Source organism: Numenius arquata, chromosome 5 (assembly GCF_964106895.1).
Source record: "Numenius arquata chromosome 5, bNumArq3.hap1.1, whole genome shotgun sequence".
NCBI lineage: Eukaryota > Metazoa > Chordata > Aves > Charadriiformes > Scolopacidae > Numenius > Numenius arquata.
In genome coordinates, this window is record NC_133580.1 from 4,656,050 (window position 1) to 4,680,978 (window position 24,929).

The following is a 24,929-nucleotide window of genomic DNA, read 5'->3' on the forward strand; positions in this document are numbered from 1 at the left end:
AAGGAATGTGTGCTAACCTGGAGACCCAACTCCAGTCCCCATGCTACCCTGCATCAGATCCAGCGCCGAAACCCAAGTCCACCACCCTCCAGCTTAGTGCCCCGGGTGAAGAAAGGGCAACTTCCCTCTTTCTGCTTTCTTGAAGAAAGTAAGTACATTTCAATAACTCCTTCATCTCAGTGTGGGCTGAGAACACTTTTTGATCTATTTTTTCCACAGCCAAGAGGGGGGGAAAAAGTAATAAATAATAAAGGTTTCCTGCTTGGTTCTTACTTCTGATGCCATAGCTTCTAAAAATTCACCCAGGACTGGTGGGCTTGTAAACCTCTAGTTTGCAACAGGAGCTGAACCAGGGTTGACAACAAGCAAGAAGTACCCATGTTCAGACCATTCAACAGCCCTCCAGCTCCTCACCAGGCTTAATGAAGTGTAATGAAAGGAAATTAATGAGCTTTGTCCCCATTGCCAAAGGAAAGGGCAGCTGGAAATATGCAGGGACCCAGTATGAATTGAGCATGATTAAGTATATTATAACTATTGTTCTCAATAAAATGGTGCTGCTATACCTAAATAGCCTACAGCAGTCCCTTGTCATTACAGCCATTTAGATGGCTCTGCTTTAATTGCCTCTGAAAGCCACCCAGAAAGGATTTCTTTAATGCCCTTTCCAATTTCAAACCAGGGACAGAAATATGTAAGCACTAACCTGCATCCATTTAGATAATGGGGATTCGGTGGGTGAGCCAGGAATATAGACGTTTTACAGGGAACCGCTTGGTACTTGACACGCAGGGCAATGCGAAGGTGATGTGTGTGGGCACAGCTGCTGCTGGAGGGTGGCTGCCACCACCCTCCGGGTGGGCTACCAAGCTCTGGGGTTAGTCATGGGCCACCCCACCCACCCCCAGGCTCCTGGCAGGCAGCTAGAGTGGAGGAAGCAGGCACCAGGAGGTGCCCAAACCCAACCCAAAGCCACCAGGTCCCTGTCCCCTCCTGGCTCCAAGCAGGCTCCCCCAAGCGCCCAGCTCCTCTGCTGATGGGGACTGTCACTAGGCACAGAGGGTTCAGTAGACAGCAGCGTTCCATGAGCATTTATGTATCAGGGCAGGCCTCTCCACCTCTAACACCTACAATTCTGTGCTATCTAAAAGGCAAAGGTCCCCTTAGTACAACTTCTCATTACGGCAAGCACTCCCTTAGCTCTGGCCACACTTCCTCAAGCTCCACAGACTGCAGCTTATTTTCTCCACGCTGCTAAACTCCACCAGCACTTTAGCTTTCTCCTTTATCGCTGTTGCCACATTTGCCTGGACAAAACCGCCCTTGCACCACCACGGGGGAAGCACTCCCTGACTTCTTCTGCCCCAGGCAGCTCACACAGGACTGAGCCTTTGGCTGGGCTCACAGCAGTGACACGGCAACAGCTCAACTCTGGAGATAACTTCATTAAAATGTATTTGAAAGTAAGAGAGCGAACCGTATCACAGAACATCACAGCATCCTTGACCCTGTTGCACAAGGAGCTGCACCAGTGCCAAGGGACAGCCCTTCCCATGCACAGGCCCACAAGGTAGGGGAGTCTCCAGGATGCTCTGCAGGTCTTGGAAAAGCTTCTTCTCCCAGCACGAGACACAGGATGCCTGATATCAAAGCACGCTGCCCAGAGTGCCGAGAGCAGAAGGATGTGTCACAGCAAGGCAGATGGCACAGCTGTTGTCATAGTCCTTGTGGAGCTCTCCCAAACGCTGTGACATGTACTGCCCTGAATTTGCATCTGTCCAATTACTCATCAAAAAAAAAAAAAAAAAAAGACCAGCAATCCAAATCTAAATTAACATTTTCTCTTCTGTATTCTTATTTGATTCACAAAAATGAAAATATTATCTCCCCTCCTTCAGATTAGTTAAAAGGCTCACAGTTTCTTGGGAGACAATTCCCAACTCAGCTCTGGCAATGGAGCAAGACTGGAATCTGGCCTAAGCTAGTTTGCTGAGAAAGACCAAGTGGAGTCGTTCTGGAGAGAAGAAAATAGGGGAAGTGTCTCCTCTCTCTCTCGGGGAAGAGAAGTATTTTAGAAGGATCTTTTTACTCTTGTTACATGTCCTCACTCAGTTCAAACGGTCCTTGGATCTCTCCTGAATGGATTTTTTTCTTTACAGAGGGCTAAGGAGGATGTATGAAGAGGTCCATGTTCCAGCTTTCCCTCCTTAGTATCTAAAGTACAGAGTACAATTGAAATGATGCCCCAAAAAAATCTTTGCTCTGGACAACAATCCTGCCTCTGCTCCAGGCATACAGCCTGAAGCGTGTACATGGCTTTTATAATCCCGAATTCTTCTTAGACATGAGTTTGAATCCATCATCCAGGATAGACCTCCGATTGCGTCTTAACCTCTTTTGTCTCTCAAGATGGATGACCACTCCCAGGAGGAAGACGACGACCAGGAATAATATCATTCCTGCAACGGCGAGACCGATGACTGTGGCCTCTACCTGCCCTTGAGCCAACTTAGCTCCAAAAAGCCTGATCTTCTCAGACTCATCCTTATCCTCAGGTGGCAACTCTGAGAGACAAACAAAAAGAGAGTTCCAATGAGAGCCAGAAATACCACAACTGAAAGATTCCAAGAAACCTATTTCCTACTCCTCTTCCTTGGACTCATTTCGAGTGAGGAAAACATTGTTGGGAAAGAAAGGACTGAAATATCAGTAGAGAAAGACTGAAGAGTTGTAGGTAGATGGCTGTATTTTCAGCTGGTCTGAGCTGACCCTGAAATCAGTGCAGCTGGATTATTCACAGCAGCTGAAAAACGGAGAAAGATGAAAACAGGGAAATAAATCACTACCATAAATTATGCAGACTTTTACCCCAGAAAATTTTACAGGGCTCTTATCAACTAACCCCCTTCTCCCTGGTGCTGCTCAACCAAATATCTTCTCGCATCTGTTCTTTAAAATACCTGAAAGACCCAGGGCACGTGCTTAGGCTCTTTTCCTGGGGGAAGGGCAGAGGAGAAGGCAGATGTGCTTGTTTGCATGCTGACTCAGTCCCTTCAGCTACTAATGGTGACTCTGAAAATTCCCTAAACCACGTAGTTGTTAACAGTCCAAGAAGGGAGGACAACTAATCTAAGGCACCCCTTGGGTTTTGATTGAAAGGGATAAGGAAAATCATCTCCTTTGCAACACCCTCCTTTAAAACCCTTTGAATCTCTGCCAGTTTCTAAGCTTGCACTCTCTCCTCTGGAGATGAATCCATACACAGCAAGTACAACAGGATGCGAGGCCACTAAACTTTTTCAGCTAACGTGGTCAACAAGCCTAACATGCCCAACTTCCTTATTTTTATCATCACAGCACAGACATTTGGAGGACAGATAACAAACCAGCCCAGAACTCTCCCTGTTATCCATCATCGGCAGCCAGCCCTCAGACTAACACGCTGCCCAGTCTGAGAGGGGAGAGGCTGCAAGTGGTGTTCGTGCTCCTCCTCCTCTCCCTTCTCCTCCTGCAGACCCAAATCTCCGTGCTGATCGGAGATCTCCCTTACTCTTCTGCCTCACACACACAGATGGCATTTAGGAGTGCAATTCTGAAGTGAAATTAGGAGTGCAGTACCTGCATTGTAGTTGACGACTTCAAGCGCTGGCTCTGAAAAGAAACAAAAAAAGAGGGTGAGAAAGCGTTGGGCTGAACGGATAGAGTCTCCCAAACACGGCACATTCGGCAAGGAACAGATCCAGGGGCAGCACAGTTTTCCAGGGCTTGCAGGTTTTCTTTCCTCCTGCCGATGTTTTCCCTCTCTGCATCACACCAAGACTGGTTTTGTATTACCTGCTTCAAAAACAGAGCCGCTGCCGCACAAGCTTTTATGGCCTTTGAAAGAAAAGCAAAATCAAAGTCTCTGAGGGTGAGGTGGGCTCAACCCTGGCTGGCAGGGTTGCTCGCTCACCCCACAACGGGATGGGGGAGGGAATGGGAAGGGCAAAAGCAAGAGGGGAAAAAAAAAACCCACTTGTGGGTTGAGATAATTTAATAGGCGAAGAAAAATCCAACGAAAAAAACCCAAATGATACAAAAGCAATAACTCGCCACCCTCAGACTGATATACAGCCAGGCCCTGAGCAACGGCTACTTTGGAAAAACTCCCCCGTTTTTATTGCTGAGCATGATGTTACAGGGCATGGAATATCCCTCAGTCAATTCGGGTCAGCTGTCCTTTCCCTGCCCCTTGCACACCCCATCCTACTGAGTGAGAAACAGAGAAGATCTTGACGCTGTGCAAGCACCAAGAGCTAAAACATCGGTGTGTTATCAACTCTGTTTTGGTAACAAATCTAAAACACAGCACCCTGTGGGCTGCTATGAAGAAAATGAACTCCATTGCAGCCAAACCCAGTACAGAGTGTCACTTTCCACTGTTTCCTGGTGAAGTGAGAAGCCTCAGGATGTGCATTTAGACTACAGGTAATATTGGTAACAAGAACAATTACTAGGTGATGGCTGAACATTGCTTCTCAGACACAAGCTAAAATAAAACTCATAATAATAATGTAGGCAATGTAAACCCCAGAAAACAATTTGTTATTAATTCCAGCTGCAGGTATTACCATATTCAAAAGGCAACATCTTAACTTAATAGTACTTAAGTAATCATCTGCTCAATTAACAGCCTGTTTATGGTATGTAAAAGAGTTGTGTGATGCAAACACTCAGAATTTAGCAGCAGTAGTAGAAAGCGCTGTTAGATGTTTTACAGTAACAGTGATAATTCCTTACTTGGTCTGGGCAAGACTGTGAAGAGTATCTCCATACCAGCATGGATATGATCAGACACATGACAGTGAAGCAGCCATGTCCCAGGGTTCCCAACCAACATCTCCACCATTTCGAAGGTCCCAGGGAACAGATCCACAACATCAGCTCTGTAGCTTTTGCCATTCTGTCAAAGGGAAGGGAAGCTGTCAGCCTGCCGTGCCCTGTGCACCTTTTCAGAATGAAAATTCTGTTATAGTGTCACTGGAGATCGCTTCAGTGCTACTACAGTTTTTAAAAGCTCAAGAAAAAAAAAAATTCAAAAGAGCAGCTCCATGGCTGTATCTGGGAAAGCAAACACCATCTGGTAATGCCTAATCCTAAGAACGGTTGTTAGACACATCGGCACAATACAGAGGCTCAGTGAGTCAGATCTGGGTGAGTAAAAATCGCATCCCTTTCCTAGTTGGATGACAAGTCCGCCAGAGTCAAGCAAAAGTGACGATACTGGTGGTCAGTCTCTGCTTTATCACCAGCAGGATATTCTTACCTTGTATATGAAGGTCTCAGCATGAAAATGGACTGTGTGGATATCAATCTCCTGACCCATTCCCAGCAGGTACCAGTTCACCCACTCCCCCTGGAACATGGTCAGCCCAGGCAAGTTCGCATAGAGCCTCCCATTGATGGCTGTGCAGTAAACAACATACAGAGAGAGCAGAAAAGGCTGTTATTGAAACGGTAGAGATGTTGAACCATCTCAGAGGAAGAACATGCAGGGCCAGTTAGATGTTGCAAAGCTCATACAGCAACCAGTGCATCAGCAGTTAGTGTCTTCCATATGACAGTCCCCCAAAAGTTTGGCAGTCTCTCTCCAGCTCAACTACTTTTCCGATCTGTTAGCAGATAGGAAAAGTAAAGCGACTTGCATCCAAGGCCATGCTGTAGCTCAGCTCAAATAAACCTCAAAAACTACCTCTTGCTGAGAACCTGCAGTCAGCCAGCAGAGGTGGGTGTTTCTAGAAGTCAAGATGTGTAAAAACGGCCACCTTAGTCCAACGATAAGGAAATATGTACATATATCTACACACACACACCCCCCTGAACAATTTACTTGCTGAACAATGAAAACAGGTAAACCCTGCCGTTCCGTGTCTCACGCTGGCTGCACACACTATGTGCTGATCACTTGTAAAATCACCACATGGCAGGACTTCATTTCACAATCAGCAGAAGGAATATTTCATCATTAGCCAGAAAGAATACTACTTTGCAGGAAAGGGACCGAAACAATGAGCAAGCTGAATGCTCAGATGACAATAGAAGGAATAAGATGGAAAGAGACATGATCTGAGGGCAGGAACACTGGTGTTTTACTCCCAGGTCTGGCACGGGCACTTTCTGTAGCCCAAAAAAAGCATTCAACTTCAGGGAGTTACTTTTGCTAGCTATAATAGTGAGTTAACAATTATAACAATGGGCATGTGTATTTGGAGATGCTTTATATCACCTGTACAAAACCAGTAGTAAGGACAGTACACATAATGCAACTCTTCACTATTCTTATCTCCACAGCCGCCAAGGGACTTGTTTTGCTAAGAATACTTTAGAGAGATCCATATATGATATGGAGAAAAGCTATCATAAATGACATGTTAATTTAAAAAAAAATGTTTTCATCCTACTATGGTATAAATAGCTTTTTGGTAATCAGCTAAAACAACTGAGCCATGTACTGCAGCGACAACATAGCTGAATCAATCAATTTGAAATCTAACATATTCTAATGGTGCCAAGACGAACAGAATGAAATTAGTCTGACAAGTTAATTTCACATTTGATTTGATCTGTCCCAAGTCACTCCACACAATGGAGATTGACCCCTCTGGCCCATATCTTTGCCTCCTGACAAGGACAGCCATAACGATTAGCCTTCATTGTAGATCAAATATTTGCGCTGTGTATGTGCTGCAATATTGAGAACAGACAGTATAATTCTGTCCGTGCCACTGACAATGGAAAAGGATGAGGGCATTCACTAGGAGTCAGGTTTTTGGGCAGGTGACTACTTATAAAGGTCACAGAATCAACATCACTTTTGCACAGATAGTAATGGGTGCAAGGCATTACCATGCATTTTGTTGCTTTCCACAAATTTGCCATCCAGCAGGTTGATCTCCTTGTGATTTCCTTTACTGTAACGTTCCACATTCTCCTCCAAGTACCAGGACTGATTTTCATCAAAAACCAGGAACAGTAGAGCAAACTCCCTCTTTACATCCTTCCTGATCCCAGAGTACAGTGCCCCTCTCCGGCAGATCTTCAGGGGTCCAATCAGACCGCTGTACATATCCTAATCAGAATGAAGGAGAAAAACCTCTGAGGCAAGGGATCTTCTCAGCCTCTCTTTTGTACGCAGTTCTTTGCCTTTCAGCAACCATATTTTCTGTTCCCTGCATGACCCCACTTAAAACAAATGGTGCTACCGTCTTAAGTGCTCTTGTGGGTGAAAATCAGCTACCGAAGCACAAGAACAGAGACTATACGTGCTCTTATGAATGCAAATCCAAAAGTCATAAATATGAATAGTATCAAAATATTCTCCACTCTGTGGCTGCAAAAACATCTGCAACTTGAGGCAAAAAGGCAATGATCTATGGGTTGAATGTGATGGTTTATTGCAGGTTGTTTCCCTGTGAAATCAGTGCTATGACAATTGATCCTAGCAATGCTCAAATCTTCCTGCTTTTCCATGGAGCCTAATTGTGGACAATTTTTGCCTTTCTGGATTAGCCCTATGGCTCTCTCTAAGAGAAACCATGACTCAGTGGGGAATGTTCTACATTCTCATATCCTGCAAATAACTGAAGGAAGGTTAGTATCAAGAAGACAGTGGAATTGTTTTATGAAGGTTTGTGTTAGGAAAAACATAAGGACAAACATCAGGACAAATTTGGAGAATTTGGTCTCCCAGGAGAATGCTGGACCAGTCTTGTCCAGTCTAGTGGGAGGTGTCCCTGCCCATGGGAGGGGGGTTGGAACTCGATGATCTTCAAGGTACCTTCCAACTCTAACCATTCTATGATTCTAGGTCACCAGGTGGTCCTTCTGCCTCTCAGCTGGGCCAATCTCCAAATTGTATCCAGCTCATTGTTTTCCAGAGCAGGTGACAAATCAGTCTAACTGGGCTTTTCTGGTTCTAAGTTTTTTTACCTTTACTGGGTCCACCCTGGAGTAGTAGATCCAAGGAACACAGGCTGAATCATTTGGCCCTGGACCAGATCTCTCGGGAACTTCCCATCGGTATGTCACAATGTCACCTGAGTGACAGAGAAGCACCATTAACATCAGGGTGATTCACTCGCCAGTTTGCTGAGCAGCATGCAAAGCTTCTTCAAAAAAAAAAAAAAAGAGAAGATCCTGTCTCCAAAGGGCAAATTCAATTCCAATTTTGTTGGACGTTGCATCTTCCTCCCCCAAATGAAAAGTAGGATGGAAACTGCCCTCTCACAAGCCAAACAGAGAGGTCATAGGATGCAGACACTGTCTGGTATCAGCACAACTCTGTCTTATCTGCTGTCTTTGAGACCAGACCCGACCAAGGAAATTCCACCTCTCTTCAGTACAGATGGAGCTTGAGGTGATCCTTCCTCTTTTTGAAGCATATATGATGCTCGTTCAAATTCCTTCTTAAAATTGCTACTTTGCACATTAGCAGTGCATTTGAGAAAGACAGGTCCCAACTGAGAGCCTGTTTGTTGCTTAGACAGCCTGCGCAAGTTGAAGGTGACCAGAAATTATGCAAACTAGCATTTGGACCATGAAACAAATTGGTGATTTCAGTCAGTGTCCCTGCAAGCAATTACGCATTTCTCCTATTTCATACTATTGTGCACGTCACAAAAAGCACAGGTCCCAAAGAAGTGGGGCAGGCTTCCCCCTTCATGGGCCATCAGCCCAGGGCTACCAGGGACTGACTGAGCTGTGACCACCATCACCTTTCTCCAGACAGGCCACACTCCGTGTGGGGGATAAGGCTGCACACGGAGAAAAGTTTGTGCTACGCTTATCCTAGAAGTCAGAGCAGAATATGAGCTCCCAGGGCTGCCGCTCCCAAGTGGTATCGCTAAAACTGCAGTGAACCTGGAAGACCAGTTACTGTTCAGTTCCAGTTCTCTACCATAAGAAAACAAGTACATCTAAGCCTCCTTAAGTCAACCAGTCAAGCTACCGGCTAAAATTACCTTTGTAGGCCCGTACAGGAATAATACGTCTGGAGAGCACAGTGACTTACCAGGGTTTGCTACTTGCGGCTGTAGCGTCTCCCTTTCCAGCACCCCGTGTGCATGAACGGAGTAGGGCCGTGTGGCGTTGTTCTTAAACACAATATTCAGAATATCGCCTACTTCCGCCCACAGAAAAGGACCTTGAGGTAGGAAGAACGTACTCTGAGACTCGCAAAAACTGTCAAAGTGTCTCCTGAGGATATTCCCACTTCTCTCTCATCATCATCTCCCCAGAGATATTCCCTTATAATGTTTATGATGTTCCCCTCCCTCTTCTCTACCTTCTCTCTACCTCCCAAAGAGAGAATTGCAGGTCAGTCCCAATTCAAGCAAGTGTTAGAAAACCAGAATGAATTTCACAATAAGGAAAATTAAGGTTGTTACGTATTTTAACTGTGCCCACTACAACTAAGGCTTGATTTCTGAATAATGCTATGCTAAATCTCATAATGTCTTGATCATGCCTTGCTGCTGGTTTAAAAAAAAATATGTGGTAATATGTAGTTTGACCTGCCAGTCTCACAAATCAGAACTATAGCCGATTTTGAACGGCATATACTGTCTCAGCCTTGCTGCTCTGGCACCGCTTATAGTCCTGGGTTCATAACACAGAGCTGTGTCTCCACAGACTTCCATCAGTCATTGTAATGCGCTTCTCTTCGCAAGGCCTGCCTAGTTTTGCCCCAAAAGCATTTCCCTCACAGCTACAGATTTTCAGCTACATCTCTCAGACTGCTCTCTAGAAGTCAGTCCAGAATATCTGTTCTACAGTCAGAGAAATGCAAGTGTGAAAAATGCTTTGCCTGAGACACGAAAGTAAGTTGACACAAAGTCAGGCACAAGAACCCAGTCTTCTCTACTGCAACCTGCATTCAGGACCCTCTTTACTACTGTCTCCAAAGCAGACCTGGATAGCAAACAGTCTGAATTTCCCCTCACTTGCATAACACAGCAAATGCCTAAATATCTAGGAGGCCTTCAGACTACAGCCCTTAGCCGCTGAAGCTCTACAGTCCAAGTCCCATCGCTCTGTGATATCCTTACCTAGTATCCCTAGGTGTTCATCACTGTTTGTCCTGGCCTTGGGGGTCTGGAAGGTCCCATCGGTGTACTCCCTGTAAACTGCTTTCTTGTACTTGGAACCAAGCAGTCCATTCTCGTTGCTCAAAAATACATCGGCGTAGCTGAGAAATGCAGAATGAGTGCTGAGAGACCCAAAAGCACCGGGAATAAACAGCTAACTTGTGGCTGGGGATTCACTAGCTGAATGGGTTTCCCCAGAGACCTGCTTTGGCTGCAAAGGTGGGCGCAGTGACACGAGGGGCTGGAGCTCCCATCAGCAGCACCACCACCAGTGGCACAGGCACCATGTCGTAAGGTGGCCAAGATACCCAACAGGCTTCACCAAGGTCTACTGAGACACCTTGCCAAAGGCTTCCCCAGAAGAAGGGCTCTACCTCTCTGCAGAATGGTTGTGCCGTTCCCTCTCCCAGCTTCGGTCTGGCGCGTAGTCCCACTCCACCTCCTCTGCCACGATGTAGTACGTCCGCACCCCATTGTACTGAGCGGCAGGAGCAGGATCCCTCTTTCCGCACTTGGAAACGGAGTAGCGCTCCCTCATCCCAGCCTGGTAGTGATTGCTCGTCTGGCAGTATATCTCAAAAATCCCTGAGGGAGGCAGCACAAACAAGGAAATCGGCTACTTCCAAAGATCCCAGGAAGCAGCTGCTTCCCACGCAGAGCTTGTGACGTGGCTGACATCGGTATGTGTGTATCTGGGTGTTTGTTTAGGGAGCTTGGTTGCCACAGGCCGAGATTAAAACGGGTTGTTAGAGAAACCAAGCAGGAACGGCACAACAAAGTCCTGCACAAAAATCATCTCAGGAGGCTTTCTTACACAATAACCAGCTTTGTTAGATGTGAAGAAACCAATAAAGCGACATAGCTGTGCTACGACTGCTGAGAGGCTGGTTGATTAAAAGATTTAGCTTGGGAACACCAAGGGGGAGGAGACAACTGGCAGCGGAGGCCATCACATCCTATGAACGAGACACAGTATTATGTGCCTGCTCTGCAAACTGGGAAGACTGGGGTCTGTCAGAAATGTGAATCTCTGCAAGCCACAGAACAGGAGAATTAAGCTCTGACAACTCTCCTCTGCTTTATTCTGACCAACACGTTTGCGTGTTTCTGTGGGTCACAGGCAGCAACGTCCATAGGGGCTGTTACTACAAATACTTAATAGGAAGTGGCAGCCTAGAGAATCAGTCTGGGACAACATGGGACAAGATGCTGTGTCTCTTGTTCTTGTCCAGAATCAGATACAGAGACAAGAGCTGCGGCCTCAAAAATGGGACCAAACAGGATCTAAAGCACAGCTCACCCCGTAAGAGTTTACACTGTGCTAAAGAATCAGCCACAGGAACAAATCCTACAACGGGAGATTTTTCCTGCTGCTAAGTTAGATGTGCAGGCACTTACCCTTGTTATCAGGTTGCATGAAAGCCGTAGCAAACGTGTGGGGGAACAGGCTGGTCGAATCTCTCTGCATCCCATTTATCTGCACAGTGTTTCCTTGAAACACCGCTCCGTGTACATCTGCTTCACTGCCCAAGCCCAGAAGGTGCCAGGACACATTGTCTCCTTCACACACGTTCAGCCCAGGCAAGTTACCAAACATAAGTCCATTGATGGCTGCAAAGGAGAAAACAATTAACTCTCTGCAGGTAGATATTGGCCAAGACATTCATATTGTGTGGACACTTTGACAGGGCAGGTGTGCCAGTGAAAATGTAGCTTGCTTGTAATTCACCTCTGAATATGCTCAGGACATGCTTCCCGAGACAGCCACGCTTCTTGTCCCATGTCCCACCCGCTGCTTCTGGCCTCACTTGATTTTAGGCCAATATAACACAGCTGCTCCAGCCTCCCAGCTCAGTCTTTCGGGGAGCACCACCCCGTGTTTTGCAGGTTCGTTCCCGCTACACGCGGAACAGCATCAGGCCGTACCATGCATCCTGTTCGATTCCTTGAAGCCATCATCCTTTTTCACAGAAGTCTCTTCCGTTCTCAAATAGTACTTTATGTTTGCATTTAAATACCAGCTGAGGTTCTCGTCAAACACGCTGAAGAGAAGGTAAAACTCTTTGTCGATCCCTTTCTAAGATATAACCATAATGATGGCTGTTAATTTTTAAAATGCACCAATTAACTATCCTTACAGTTTAAGCTGTTTTGCCTGACTCTCATGTTTCCCTTTAACTTAAAACTTGGCTCACCAAGAGAAAGGGCTCCATCCCCTTACTCGTGTTGAATGTTCCTCTTGTTCCACAAGAGGCACCACTTGTGTTTTTTCCATAATATTTCACATGAGTAAAGGGATCAAAATTCAGCCAAGGATATGAAGTCATTGCCTCCTTCTCCCACCACCCATACGTTTAGGTGTAGGTTTCACTGCCTGTCCAAAATCAGACCCGAGATCAGAGCCCAGCCCTGAAGGCAGGCTGATGACTATGTTCCACCCCTCCTTTCTCCTACCACAGGCCTGGACTGAGGATTTTTTTTTTTTATTACCTTAAATCCTTGAAAATATTAGTTCTAATAAGACATGCATTCCCAGGCATGGTGTGTTTCCCCACTAGAAGGGCATCCCTAGTGTTGCCCAGATTCTCATTCTGTTGTCGGCTTCCTCAGCGGTACCCAGGAAGAAGCCCTGCACCTTTCCCAATTAAGCATTCATTAAAGGGTTGCTTAAGATTGTGGAGCCAGAATTGCTGCCCCAGGTGACTTTTCCATCTTACCTTTCCAAACAAGTCTCTGTTTTGTTTACACTCTTTCGATGCCTGCGAATGTTTCATCATTATCACAGCTCCTTCACATAGTGGGCTGTGATCCTCTCTGCTCAGAGGATTCACATTTCCACCCTGGGTAAAGAGACTGATCTCTTCTGCACTCTTAATCTAGCCACACCGTGCCACCACTGAAAGCAGGGAGAAAGCAAACCCCTCGAGGGAGGCTCTCGTGGCAGCTGTTTTCAGGCTTGTCAGCCCTTCCCTGATCTGCACCGCAAAGCAAGCAGGATGGCAGGAGGTTGTTATTCTGCTGCCTCCTGTTTTTTTTTTTCACAATAAGGCTCTGCTAATCTGTCTTGCACTTCCCCAGTATATTAATTTACCGTTTTTCCTAGGCTTGCTGCCATGAGTAGACTATCCCCGAGCGAAATTCCAAGAGGAAGGTCTGGTCTCCCTTCAGATTTCACCTCTCTTCCATCAAAAGCATAAAGACTAACACGGATTTCCAAATGCTTTTTTATAGGCAGCTCTGCTTGAAAATGAACTGATCTTGCAGAAGAAATGAGGCTCACCCTAACCTCAAAGCATTATATCACTCAAGCAAACCACCTATAAACAAGTGAAAATGACTTTTCAACGTTTCCAAGACTGCAATGAATATTCCACGTGCCTCAAAGCAGCCTGCTATGCAAGTCTCAGGACAAAAAGTTACCTATAAACTCACATCCAAGGTGCTGTTGTTCAGCCAAGTCTGTCTGAATTTTAAAGCAGAGCCCAAAAGCCATTTTAAGGGCAGCCCTTGGGAACATTAGCAATTACTACATGGGACCCGGGCACCAGCTGTCCCGGTGTTACCCTGCCCCATGGCTTTGATTCGACTCTCCTGGACTCGCACTGTTGTACTTTTGTTTCCATTATGTTCCTTAATGTCTTGCCGATGTTTCCTTTCTCTATAAGGAAACAACCTGGTAAGATCATGGCAGGAAAACCCCTTTTACCTGTTTGTTGTTCTCATCCAAAGTGCCCGGCTTGCAGATGAGCAGAGGTCCTACTAAGCCCGAACTGGGGTCTTTGATGGGGTTCACGGCCGAGCTGTACATCCAGGTGAGGCAGGGAGGGTCGCTGGATGTGGGCCCGACGTGCTTCGGCACGGTCCACCGGTATGTAAAGTTGTGCAACGGTTCAACAGAGACCCCATTCTGGAACAGCCCTTTAAAACAAAGATTGGCACAGTTATTCCCAAGGTCCCTGTACAAACTTGGTTACATCTTCTCACCAGCTACACTCATACTGGGCTTCACTTCATTCATGTCACTCGTACTCAGCATCTCTGAGGTGTGACGAGGGTGTGTTTATAAGGCAAACGGGGAGCTGCCATCAGTATCACATAAATTCCCACCGGTGCCATGGCAGAGATGAGCAAAGTAATGGGAAATAACCAAGCAAATCCTGCTGCATACAGGGAGATGAACGTTGGAATCACGTAGTTATCTAAGCTGGAGTGCACAGGGCATGTTCCTCTACTCACAGTGTCTCAAACAGCCAGAAATGGTCTGAGCTTTGGTTTACAATTTTCATCTGAAAAATAGCACCTCTGGAACCGTACACCCTCTGGTACTCGCCCTGGGCACCACTTCAGTGGAAAGTCTCCTTCAATGAGGTCTCAGACAGGCTCAAAGGACCAGGCTGGCTTCCACCCGGTAGGACATGCAGTCTTTCCTGGCTGCAGAAACTCCTCAGCACAGAGGAGGTATGGGCTGTGGAGCTCCACCACCAGCATTAGCACCGAATTACTCGAGAAAAGGGAGCCACAAACCGTCATGGTACCGCATTCCTTCCCACGCCTTCCCATAGGACACTCCATGAGGCTGGATGCTGAAAAGCCAGGAGGCTTTGTTAACAAATGTCACCAGGATGGTGTCTCCAACTTCAGCTTTGATCACTGGACCTACACAAATAGCAGAGAGAATGCCAGCAACGGAGCAATGCCCCAGGTGAACAAGCAAACCAAAGAAGCCAGGGCCACCTTTCACCAAGGCTGAGGGGAGAAGATGACAAAGAAGGGTGGATGACCCAATGCGCTGGGCACCACTAAGGCTGTTCAGCCCTGACAGCAGGAGCAGGGGGCTGATGAGGACTATCTGAAAGCATTTTGGGTCTGCAGAAGAACTCAGAGAAGAGGCTTCAGGCATTCACAGATGGAGTAACAAAATGGCCAAATGTGCTGAAACGCCCTCAGGAAAGGCCTGTGTCTCTTGCCCACGTACATAAGGCCCCCTCAGCCTTCTAAGATGGGTATCTTAGGCTTGAGGTCTGGTGTGTAAAGAGAGGTACGAGATGCTCTAAGCCCACCACTGTCTCTGTGAGCCATGGCCCCAGCCAGCTACAAAGAACCCAATTAGTCTTGAATATGCCTATCAGTTCCCACCAGCCTGCAGACCCATGGGTCCACAGACCACTCCTGACAGCCACAGGAGGGCACGAGGAAAGCCAGGCTGCTGCCCGGCAGAGACCCATGCCTTGATGCGCACATCTCTATGCGCCTCCACATGCTTAGTTACTGAGTTTGTTTTAATCGGCCAATTTAAATGAGTCCCCTGCAGATGTCACTTGTTTATCTGATCAGGAATTTTCATCAGTCCTTCAGTGTTTTTAGTTTACCAGTAGAAAATACCTGTAATGTCTTTCTACAAAGTCATATATATCCAAGTTTTCCCTAGTCACTTGTCTTTCTACAGGAATGTGGCTGCTGCTGGTCATGCTAACCCCTTTTTTTGCCCCGGGTTTCCAAGGTGTAGCAAGACCCTGCCAGCTCCTGACAGTTACGCAGCATCTCTCCTCCTATGCATAACTCCACCATTTAATTTTTATTCAGCTGCTTTTTTTGCCTCTCTTCGCTATTCTCTCCACTCCCAGATCTGTATTTTACTCCATGTGCTCTTTCCTTCTGTAGCCAATGCAATCCCAGCAGAGGCGAATTTCTGGTGTCATTAGATTATTAGCCACTTCTGATGCAGGAAATTGGACCACACCTGTGTGCTTCTACCATGTACTCTCAGCCTTCATGCACGATTCATTTGCCCCTGCAGACTCCCTGTTTTCTTCTTTCAAGTTTATTCACCACTCTCACTGTTACCTGCCTACAGCAGAGAAAGCATCCACTTGGGAGAAGCAGCTTTCTGTGAGAAAGCAGGGTTTGTAGCACACCTTGAAGATGCTCAGTCAAAACCACGTAACCTGGGGCTATTACTGTGACCTGTTTTGCTCTAGTTGCAAATACTGTACTGTGTCCCTCAGCCTTTACTACTAATCTCTGAAGACTGCCCTGGCAGAAAAGTGGTTCTGTCTATTCTATCCCTCCACATCCTCGGTCTGTCCCCCTCGCTCTTAGGAGTAACTGCTGTGAAACACCTCCTCTGTGCCACTCTCTGCACCACAGAAGGAGAGGACAGTTACAACCCACTGGTATTCCCAACACCAGCATCGTTCTCACTGGCACTGAAAGAGGATTTGTGTTGCTGGATGATTCCTACCGAGTATCCCAAGGTGTTTCTCTTCTTCTGATCGCTGCTTTTCCTCACGGAAGCTCTCATCAGTGTATTCCACGTACTTTGCCTTCCAATAGACTCCCCCAATTCGGTAGGGGCTACGCTTGAAAAACTGCTCAGCAGGGCTAAACACAAAAAGCAAATGTCAGGTAATTTTTATGAAAATCAGTCCTATTCTTCTCCCGCTCCCTCCCACATCCCTGTGGCAATGCCAGCCGCATCTCCAAATCAAGCATCTTTTCAGACAAGGACAGCCTCTCTGGTTTGGAACAAGCACAGCTTGTCTCTGTGAAGCTTTTTTGTTCTACAGACTCCTCTAGATTCAGGGAGCACCTCTGGCTCACAGCCCTCTCCCAGCTGAAACAGCCAGGTTCGATGGCACAGGTCTGAACAGCATCTCTACAGAAGATGTGCAAGAGGGCAAGGAACAAAACTGCAGCGCAGGAAATGGAAAAGCAGTGCTAAAACACCGAGTTCTTCAGAGGCCAGGGGACAACTGTAATCATAACTTAAAAAAAAAAAAAACCCACACAAAAACCACCAAACCACCATGCAACAGCTGTAAAGAGATTTATTTCCGCTGCCACCACCCTCTCCAAACACACAGACACACGTAACATGCCTTGCAGGAGAGGCAGCTTTGCTACAAGGCCAGCTCACAGCTCTCAGGAGGTTTCAGTTCTAAGGTCTGTAAGAGAGGTGCTGCCTGGCTTTGGGTAAATCATTAACAGCTTTACGGTTCTACTTTTCCATCTGAAAGAGGCAAACCCTCTCCAACAGCTTCCCAGGGAAGGGAGTGGAAGGGGAGGAATGTCTTTGTTTCCATTAGCCAGAGTCTGAACGGGGCACCACTCACCAACTGCTACCACAACCGCCTGACATGTGGGACAGAAGGCTGTCATCGAGGTCACTGCATTTGATTTCCTAGAAATCGCTCGCTGCAGCACGGCTACACCGCGGCAAAGCTGCAGGCCAGCTCTGCCACCCTGTGTCTGCTGAAAGATGTGCTTTCTTAATAGTTCATCAAATAGAGGGATCTGCTCCTAGGTCAGGCACAGCAAGGAGAAATGAAGCCCAGAGACAAATGTGGCAGCTTACGTTCTACATAAACCGGGACTCCCGTAGTCTGTGGATAAGCCTATGAACCTAGTACTGGTCTCAGTACAGTCTAGCTACAGCAACCTATGGTTCCAGATGGGTGATCTGCCTTCCCATGAATTGCAGGCATGGATTTTGGTAAGAAAGAAATTCCATATTTTCCTCAGCAGCCTCCTCAACATAGCCCAGAGACCCCCCCAAACGCTGCCCTTGCCCATCAGCCTCTTGCTTACCCGCCTGCTTCAGTCAGCTGTTTCCCACTGCTTTGGTCGTGCCCTGAAGGTCCGTAGTCCCACTGCACTTCCTTTGCAGCTATGTAGTATTTCCGAACTTTCCCTTCCAGGGTGGATGCTGGAGCTTGCCGAGAACAGGGCCGGACTTCATAGAGTGCCCCCATCCCAGCTGTCCAAGACATGGTGGAGGACACACATGCTTAACCCCTCTCAGGCAATGAACACAGTCCCACCTTCCTACCATGAACTGGCCATTCCTCCTCCTCTGTTGTCCCGAAAGGCACATGGCTGGAAGAAGGGGATTAGGCAGTTCCCACAGCAAGGAGTCTTTTGAGTTGGTGAGCAGAGCTTCTTACCTTAGATATTGGATGCTATGGAAGTATGGACAGAGAGCGAATAGAGCCTTCTGCCATCCTCAGCCACACCATGCAAGTGCCACTTATAGGGACTAGAGCTCTTAAGGCACTGCCTCATCTTAGCTTTCAGCTGTACCAAACTTATTGTCTTCACCACTGATCAACGTGAACATCAAACAGTGGTATAAGTCATCCCCAGTAAGTCTGGCCTGCATATTAATAATCAGTCCACCCCAATTTACACAAAACAAAGATTCACTCCATTCATCTAGGGATGTTTTGAGAGGGAATGCTGCCCAAGGCACTGTCCCCTACCACACTGGGCACCACAGGACCACATTGGGAGAAAAAAAGGGAGGCTATAGGGTGCAGGACATATTCCAAGCTCTGCCTTACCTTGTATGTGATCATTGATCTGGCAGCTCAGTAGCCATCTCCCAGGGTTACTGGGGATCATATCTGCTGTAACAAAAGTGGCTGGGAAGAGACTGGCCACATCTGTTCTATGGCCTCGAATATTGAGCGTTTCTCCATGGAAGTAGGCTGTATGAACATCAATTTCATTGCCCATCCCGAAGAGGTGCCACGAAACGTAATCCCCAGCACACATTGTCACCTCAGGGAGGTTCCCAAACACATAACCATTAATTGCTGCAAAACCAAGCAAGTTCAAAATCAGAAATTAGAACAAGGGCCTTCAGAGCTTTTGCCAGCAGGTCACAGTACAGACATCTTTGGAGGATGGACCAAACCAGAACTCATCCTCCTCTTCTTCTGGAAAGCCCAGCTCGATAAGTTATTCCTAACATGAAGTATATTCAAAATCTCAAAACAACTAACTAAGGGTTCGCTCAAGTCAGAGATTAAATTAAAATAACACTTCAAGGTACCAGAACACTGACAACCCTGGAGCGTGTGGGCAAAGTCCCTGGCTTCACAAAGGTGACACTGACCATGCATTTTGTTGCTCTCCTGAAATTCCTCATCTTCTTTGTCTACGGAGCCTGGATCTGTGCAGAACAATGCTATGTTCTCATCCAGGTACCAGCTGAGGTTCTCATCCACCACACTGAACATCAGAAAGAAATCAACATCCACATCCTGGCGCCTTTGGGAATTGCCAGTCAGTATTCCTAGGGTGAAAGAAAAGATGAGTGAATGCCCACCCAGGCAGAAAAGCAGACATCAATCAAGGGATTAAAACATCAATAGAAGAGTAGCTCTTATCACACAGATGAGGGACAGACGCTTTCCCCACCATCCTGCATCCTGGCACAGCTCATTGCCGAGTTCTAGCAAGTTCACTCTTTTTTAATATATCCCCGCTAACACATTTCTCACTCTCAAGCAGCTCTGCCACTGCATCGCTGAACTGCAACACCTTCGGTGTTCTCACTCCTCGGAAACCAAACAGTCCCCATCTTTCTGAATACACAAACTAGGTCTCGGACAAGAGTCTTACTTCTAACATGGATTCAAACAGCTCACTCAGATCGAGAGGCCTACAAGCTCACCTGCTCAGCCACTAAGGGACAAAGACAACGTACTGACCAGAACCCAGCTAGAACATGGGTACTGTCTTCTCCAGTCATGCTGCATTTTCCCATGAAGCTTCAAGTCCCACAAAATCCTCACAGTATGAAACTGCAGCCCTCAGCTGCTTTCTCTTGGAGTCTTTACCTTTTCTACATGTAAGTAATGGCCCAATTAATCCAGATGCAATGTCCTTTGGTGCATCAATATGAGAGTGGTAGATCCAGGTCAAGCAGTTTGGGTCATCAGCCGTTGGGCTGTGATCTTCAGGGACAGTCCAAGTATAGGTGTAATTCCCTCCTGGGGAAACAGCATCATCCTTCTTCTGATCCTGGGGGGACATATCGGGATACAGGGATCCTAGAACAATTGAGCAATCACAACATCTATTCAAGAAGAGCAGAGATGTCCACACATGTAGCCTTATATCTAGCTGCTCTCTCATTCAGAGCTGCACGTATATACTCAGGTAGCAGATTTCAAAGCCAGACTCACCATCCCAAGGCTGAAATACTGTTTAATCATCATTCTCTCAAAGGGAAACTGAGGCATAGAGTCATTGTAAGGCAACTTGCCCAGTAAACAGGTCAGCACAGAGTCAGAAAGATGATCCCCTTTCTGCCTATTGTTACTTTGCCTTCAAGTCTGCAACGTCCCACGGTCAGCCTCTCTACAATCTCCAGGGTTGCTTCAAATAGCAGTTCTTTGGTCTTGTACTTTGTCATTCTTGTGAACTCCCTGAAGCTCATGGCTCTTATACTACGGCACTTCACATAATGAATATAGCTCTTTTCCTTCTGCACCACTCTCCCACTAGAAAGCTCTGGAGATTCTTCTAAAATCAAGAAATCTGGCTGGCTACTGTAATGCCCAGGTCAGGAAACCACTCCCAGACCCACGAACCTGCTAACCCAACATCAGGTGACTTCACTAATCACCTAAGCGCAGTTGCTTTGCAGCAATATAGCTTTGGGCTAGCCAAGTCTGTGGCTTTACAGACATCTCTCCTAAGTTCCCAGTGAGAAAAATCTGCCTCCTTTTTATGGCAGTGGCTCATTTACCTTCAGAGTCCTTTTCGTAGAAAACACCGTGAGGATGGATTGTATACGGCCGACTAGCGAAGTTTTTTAGGTGTACTTTAATGGTATCCCCCACTTCTGCTCGGATGATGGGCCCAAGGAACCCCAGCCAGCCAGGTTTGGGAACCTCAGTGGTGTATGTGGAGTCCGTGTATTGCTTATAGACAGATTTCTTGTACGTGCTTCCCACCCTGTCTTTGCCAGGCTGGAGGAACGCTGAGGCCTTGCTGTTAAATTCAGAAAAGGGAAAGGCACCGTGAGTCACGCGCGATATAAAACAGCTGGTTGATAACACAGTAGAATGATGACAATACACAACTTTCCCAATGCCCCAAAGGCTTCGGCGTTACAGAGGACCACTCGTGCTCTAACCTAGCATGCCCTAAGCCACCTGTGAGCTTCCTCCTCCCACACCTGACTGCTGTGACAGGAGTAACACAGCCTGCTTGAGAAACGGGCAGCACTGGCCATTAGACTCATCCCCTGTTGTGTTTCACATGCTCAGAAAGCAGACATCAGCACAGGAGCAGCTGAAGAGCCTGGGATCACAGCCACACAAGTATGGTCAGATGCCTGCTGTCATGCATGACCACGGCCTCGTCCCCAGTTCTTCACAAAGGGATGCAAAGTGTACCCCTGAACTGTGCAGTGCAAACAAGGAATGGGAAGGATGGTGCTTCTCAGAGAAACTCACCTCAATGCCTTTCTGCCGTTTGTAGCTAAATCACAAGAGGAGGTGAAAAAAATACCTCCTGAGCTCTCTGGCCAAAATTCACAGTCTAAAAGATGATTTTCTACTAAACAGATTCTGAATTACTTCCAGAATGACAGGCAAGTCAGGTAGGTACATAACCAGTGTGTAATCAGCTTCCAGAGTCAAAAACCTCATCCAGGTACTAAAGTTCAACTCAGGATTATATTTGCAATGAGTGTGTGGCTAATTCTTAGTAGATAAGAGATGAATCATGGTTCAGGTATTAGGGGAACTGGTCTAAGTGAGAGCTGAGGTTACTCCCCACACTTAGACCTTAGTATCAATTACCCTGCAGGAATAGAAGTAGCCCTGAAATACAGGCAAGATCTAATGTGTGTCTCCAGAGGATGAACAGTTGAGACCAAAACATTAAACATTGCCCTTGTCTTTCTAAAATTGTGAAGGGCTGGGCTCCAGCTACACAATCTAGAGTTCATCCATCCCTTTGAAGTCATCCCTGCAGCCACTGTTAGCAAAGAGCTTACAGATGATTCGTACTTCATTTTGCAGATCTGCCTCTTTCTCCCCCACATAGTCCATTTCTTGCCAACAAAAAAATCCTTCAAGCATTTTACTACCTCTATCATCTATATCAATATTACATCCCTTTCTTACTGCTAGCAATTTGGTTTCTGCAATCACTGTAGAAGTAAGTCCCATTAGCTAATTGTTTGCAGTGACAGAAGTGTTTTTAAATTGCTTTTAAGTTTAATGGCCTTGAATTTAATTTCCTTCTCTTCATCTATTATGAGATAAAGCAAACAAAAACTACTGCATTCATTATCACTGCAGGAGTTCGCAATAATATCTTTATTAAACCTGGATTTTGGACAGTCTCCTTTTCTGTGAGATAATTTTAGTCTATTCAACACCTCCAGAGAACAGAGATTTTTCCACACTAAACTGACAGACTTTGATGTTCTCCTGTGAGCCTCTCCTATTCCCACTGTGCTATTTCTGAAAGACATGTATAAACCCAATGTTATTTATTATAGAGGGGTAAATGACTGAGAGCAGGTGAAGAAATACAGGTTATTTGCTACAGAAAATTGGGAGGGGGAAGCCACAAGTGCCTTTAAAGAGCTGTGAAAAGATATGCCAAAAAAACCCACAAAAAAAAAAAACACAAAAAAAACCTAAAACCAACCAGAACAACCCACCAAACAAAAAAAACACCAAATAAAATGGTTTGGTGTTCTGAAAACTAAAACCAAAACCTGTTTTTGTAGTGACTCAAAGTAATTATTGCAGCTTCCAGATGTACTTTTGCAACAAAAACAAAACCATTTTTTCAAACAACCCCTAAAATTTCATGCAGGAAGTTCCATTAAGTGTAAGGCCTGAAATTCCATTTAAAGGAAAACAAGGCGGCTCTGTGAAGTCATTTACATCAAGGTGAAAAGTCATCATGCCTCAGGATACACAAGCTGATCACCAGCTGGAACTAAGGAAAATGAAACCCCAGGGCAGAATATTGCACAATCTGTCAATTGTAAGAGTGTTTGTACTTCTCTCTGGAGTAGGGGCACTGGATGCTCCATTAAACTGACCATTCTTTTCCCCACTGATACAGTTCCTCTGTTCCTACGATAAAATGAGTTAACCATTAAGCTCATAAAGACCAGACATCTACGAGATCGTGTCTCTTGCTTGCTTAGATTCCCCAGAGTACTTGCATGAAATTACTCATAAAATTACTATTTTAAGCCAGCACCAGAACTAAGTTCTTATAGAACTAAACATACGGGTTATGTGCAATGCTTTGGTTAGCGAGTACGTTCTTTCCTGTTGGAGCATAGTTCCAGTCCACCTCACGGATCCCCAGGTAATAGACTCGGGTGACACCTCCAGCAAACGTGGGTGACAGCACGTAGATGTAAAGCAGCAACAACCAAAACAATCCCATTGTAGCTCAAAGCGAAGGCTCTTTTGAAGGTTACACCTATTTGGGAGGAAAATAAAAAAAATGTAATGAAGCAGAAGTAGAACATGACCACATGGTTTGAAGGTACTAGACATTCTGAGAGGGTATGAAGAAATCAGGTGGAAGTCCTGTTGGGATCATTATTCAAACATCCATGTGTTCTGAGATAAGGAAGTCACACACATAACAAAATTAACACACAAGGTGAATGGAGATTATGCCTTGATAATCAGTCCCCAATACCAAACATGCTTCTCTTATGACAGCTTGATTAACCTTTTTCCTGTCTGTAGTATTCTTCCAAATGCCTTGTTCCATAGTGTTGGGAAAATACCACTAATTCGGTAAGGTTTCACACAGTAGGACATGAGGTGAACAGATTCACAGCAAGCACTACTTTAGCAGAAAAGGTACCTGTGAATCCATGAGCTGAGTGACTATCTCAAGGCAAGAGGGTCCTGAGCAGAAAGGGTAATTTCAAGTGACTGGCTTTTCCACCACCTCTGATGTCCCAAATTATCTTACAGGACAACATACAAAGACCAGGGAAATAATCCTGAGCAAGCGTATTTATATTTTAAACCATTCCCAAAGATCTGTCTATTCCACCAAGCCACTAGAGGAAGGAAGATTTAGTCACCGTGAGTAGAATTTTAAGTTTCAACTTCTTTAAAGATTGCTCTTAAGGAGTGGTTCTCTGTCATCCAGAGAGTGCACCTCGAGTGGGCTGCACATGGCTTTTTGCCTAGACTAGCTCTACTAAATATTTTCCCCGTGTCATTATTCCCCTCCGTCTTTGGTAACAGCAACACGAACATATCAGGTTTATTTGCAGCAAAGCTGGATTCTCTGTCAGCTTTCAGCTGGCACGGCATCACACTACAACAGCTTTCCCAGGGAAGCTGAGAAATCTGATTCAACCCAATATGTGGGATTCAACCCAATACACGGGATTCAACCCCAGCACACGGCGACAGACTGGATACCTATTCATATCACTTCCAAGCCCGATTTCTGATTTCCAGACATGCTGTACTCTTCTCAGAAGCTAGTGATAATCAAGCATTACTGATTCTAAATGGTCATTAAATTGAGAAGTTGGGAGAAAGCAACTCTCAGCTCGGAAAATACCTTCTTTCCCTCCTTTCTCAAAAGGAGGTTGCAGGGATCTCTCTAAATCCAAGATATTTGTGATCCATCAACATGGTATAGCTCTGCTCCAGCAGCAAGCCCTTCAGAAGGTCCTGGTGACACACCTGAAGAAACTTGGGTACAGAACGGCCCCTACCCCATGGCGCTGGCAGAGGAGGGATGATGGCAGAGCGCTTGCTACACACTGTCCATCAACTTCACCAACCTCATTCTCTGCTGCTCCAGTGAAACACCTGCACCATCCCACCCACCGTGCCAATAAAGAGGTTTCACAGCAGGGAGTTTGGAAAGCTGTACCCGTGGGGCTTCACACCCACGCCCCGTAACAAACGGCAAAAGGCAGTGGGGACAGCAACGGGGGAAAGACACAGCCGGCGCTCAGCCCGAAACCTCTCCTCCTGTCGGCACACACCCTGCTGG

General features: G+C 46.2%; 1 protein-coding gene across 1 annotated transcript; it reads right to left on the reverse strand.

Annotated features, from left to right (window-relative positions):
* Nucleotides 1-1,828: 1,828 nt before the first annotated feature.
* HEPH (hephaestin) lies at nucleotides 1,829-23,339 on the reverse strand. Its single transcript, XM_074148263.1, has 20 exons — nucleotides 23,179-23,339; nucleotides 20,662-20,906; nucleotides 19,748-19,960; nucleotides 19,021-19,200; nucleotides 18,464-18,718; nucleotides 17,712-17,880; nucleotides 16,366-16,505; nucleotides 14,649-14,780; nucleotides 13,831-14,042; nucleotides 12,051-12,201; nucleotides 11,523-11,735; nucleotides 10,499-10,709; nucleotides 10,086-10,225; nucleotides 9,050-9,181; nucleotides 7,969-8,075; nucleotides 6,886-7,108; nucleotides 5,306-5,445; nucleotides 4,780-4,942; nucleotides 3,619-3,651; nucleotides 1,829-2,564 (listed from the first exon to the last, which is right to left on the reverse strand). Exons 1-20 carry the CDS (start codon nucleotides 23,337-23,339, stop codon nucleotides 2,320-2,322), a joined length of 3,465 nt encoding a protein of 1,154 aa, XP_074004364.1. The 3' UTR covers nucleotides 1,829-2,319.
* Nucleotides 23,340-24,929: the final 1,590 nt, after the last annotated feature.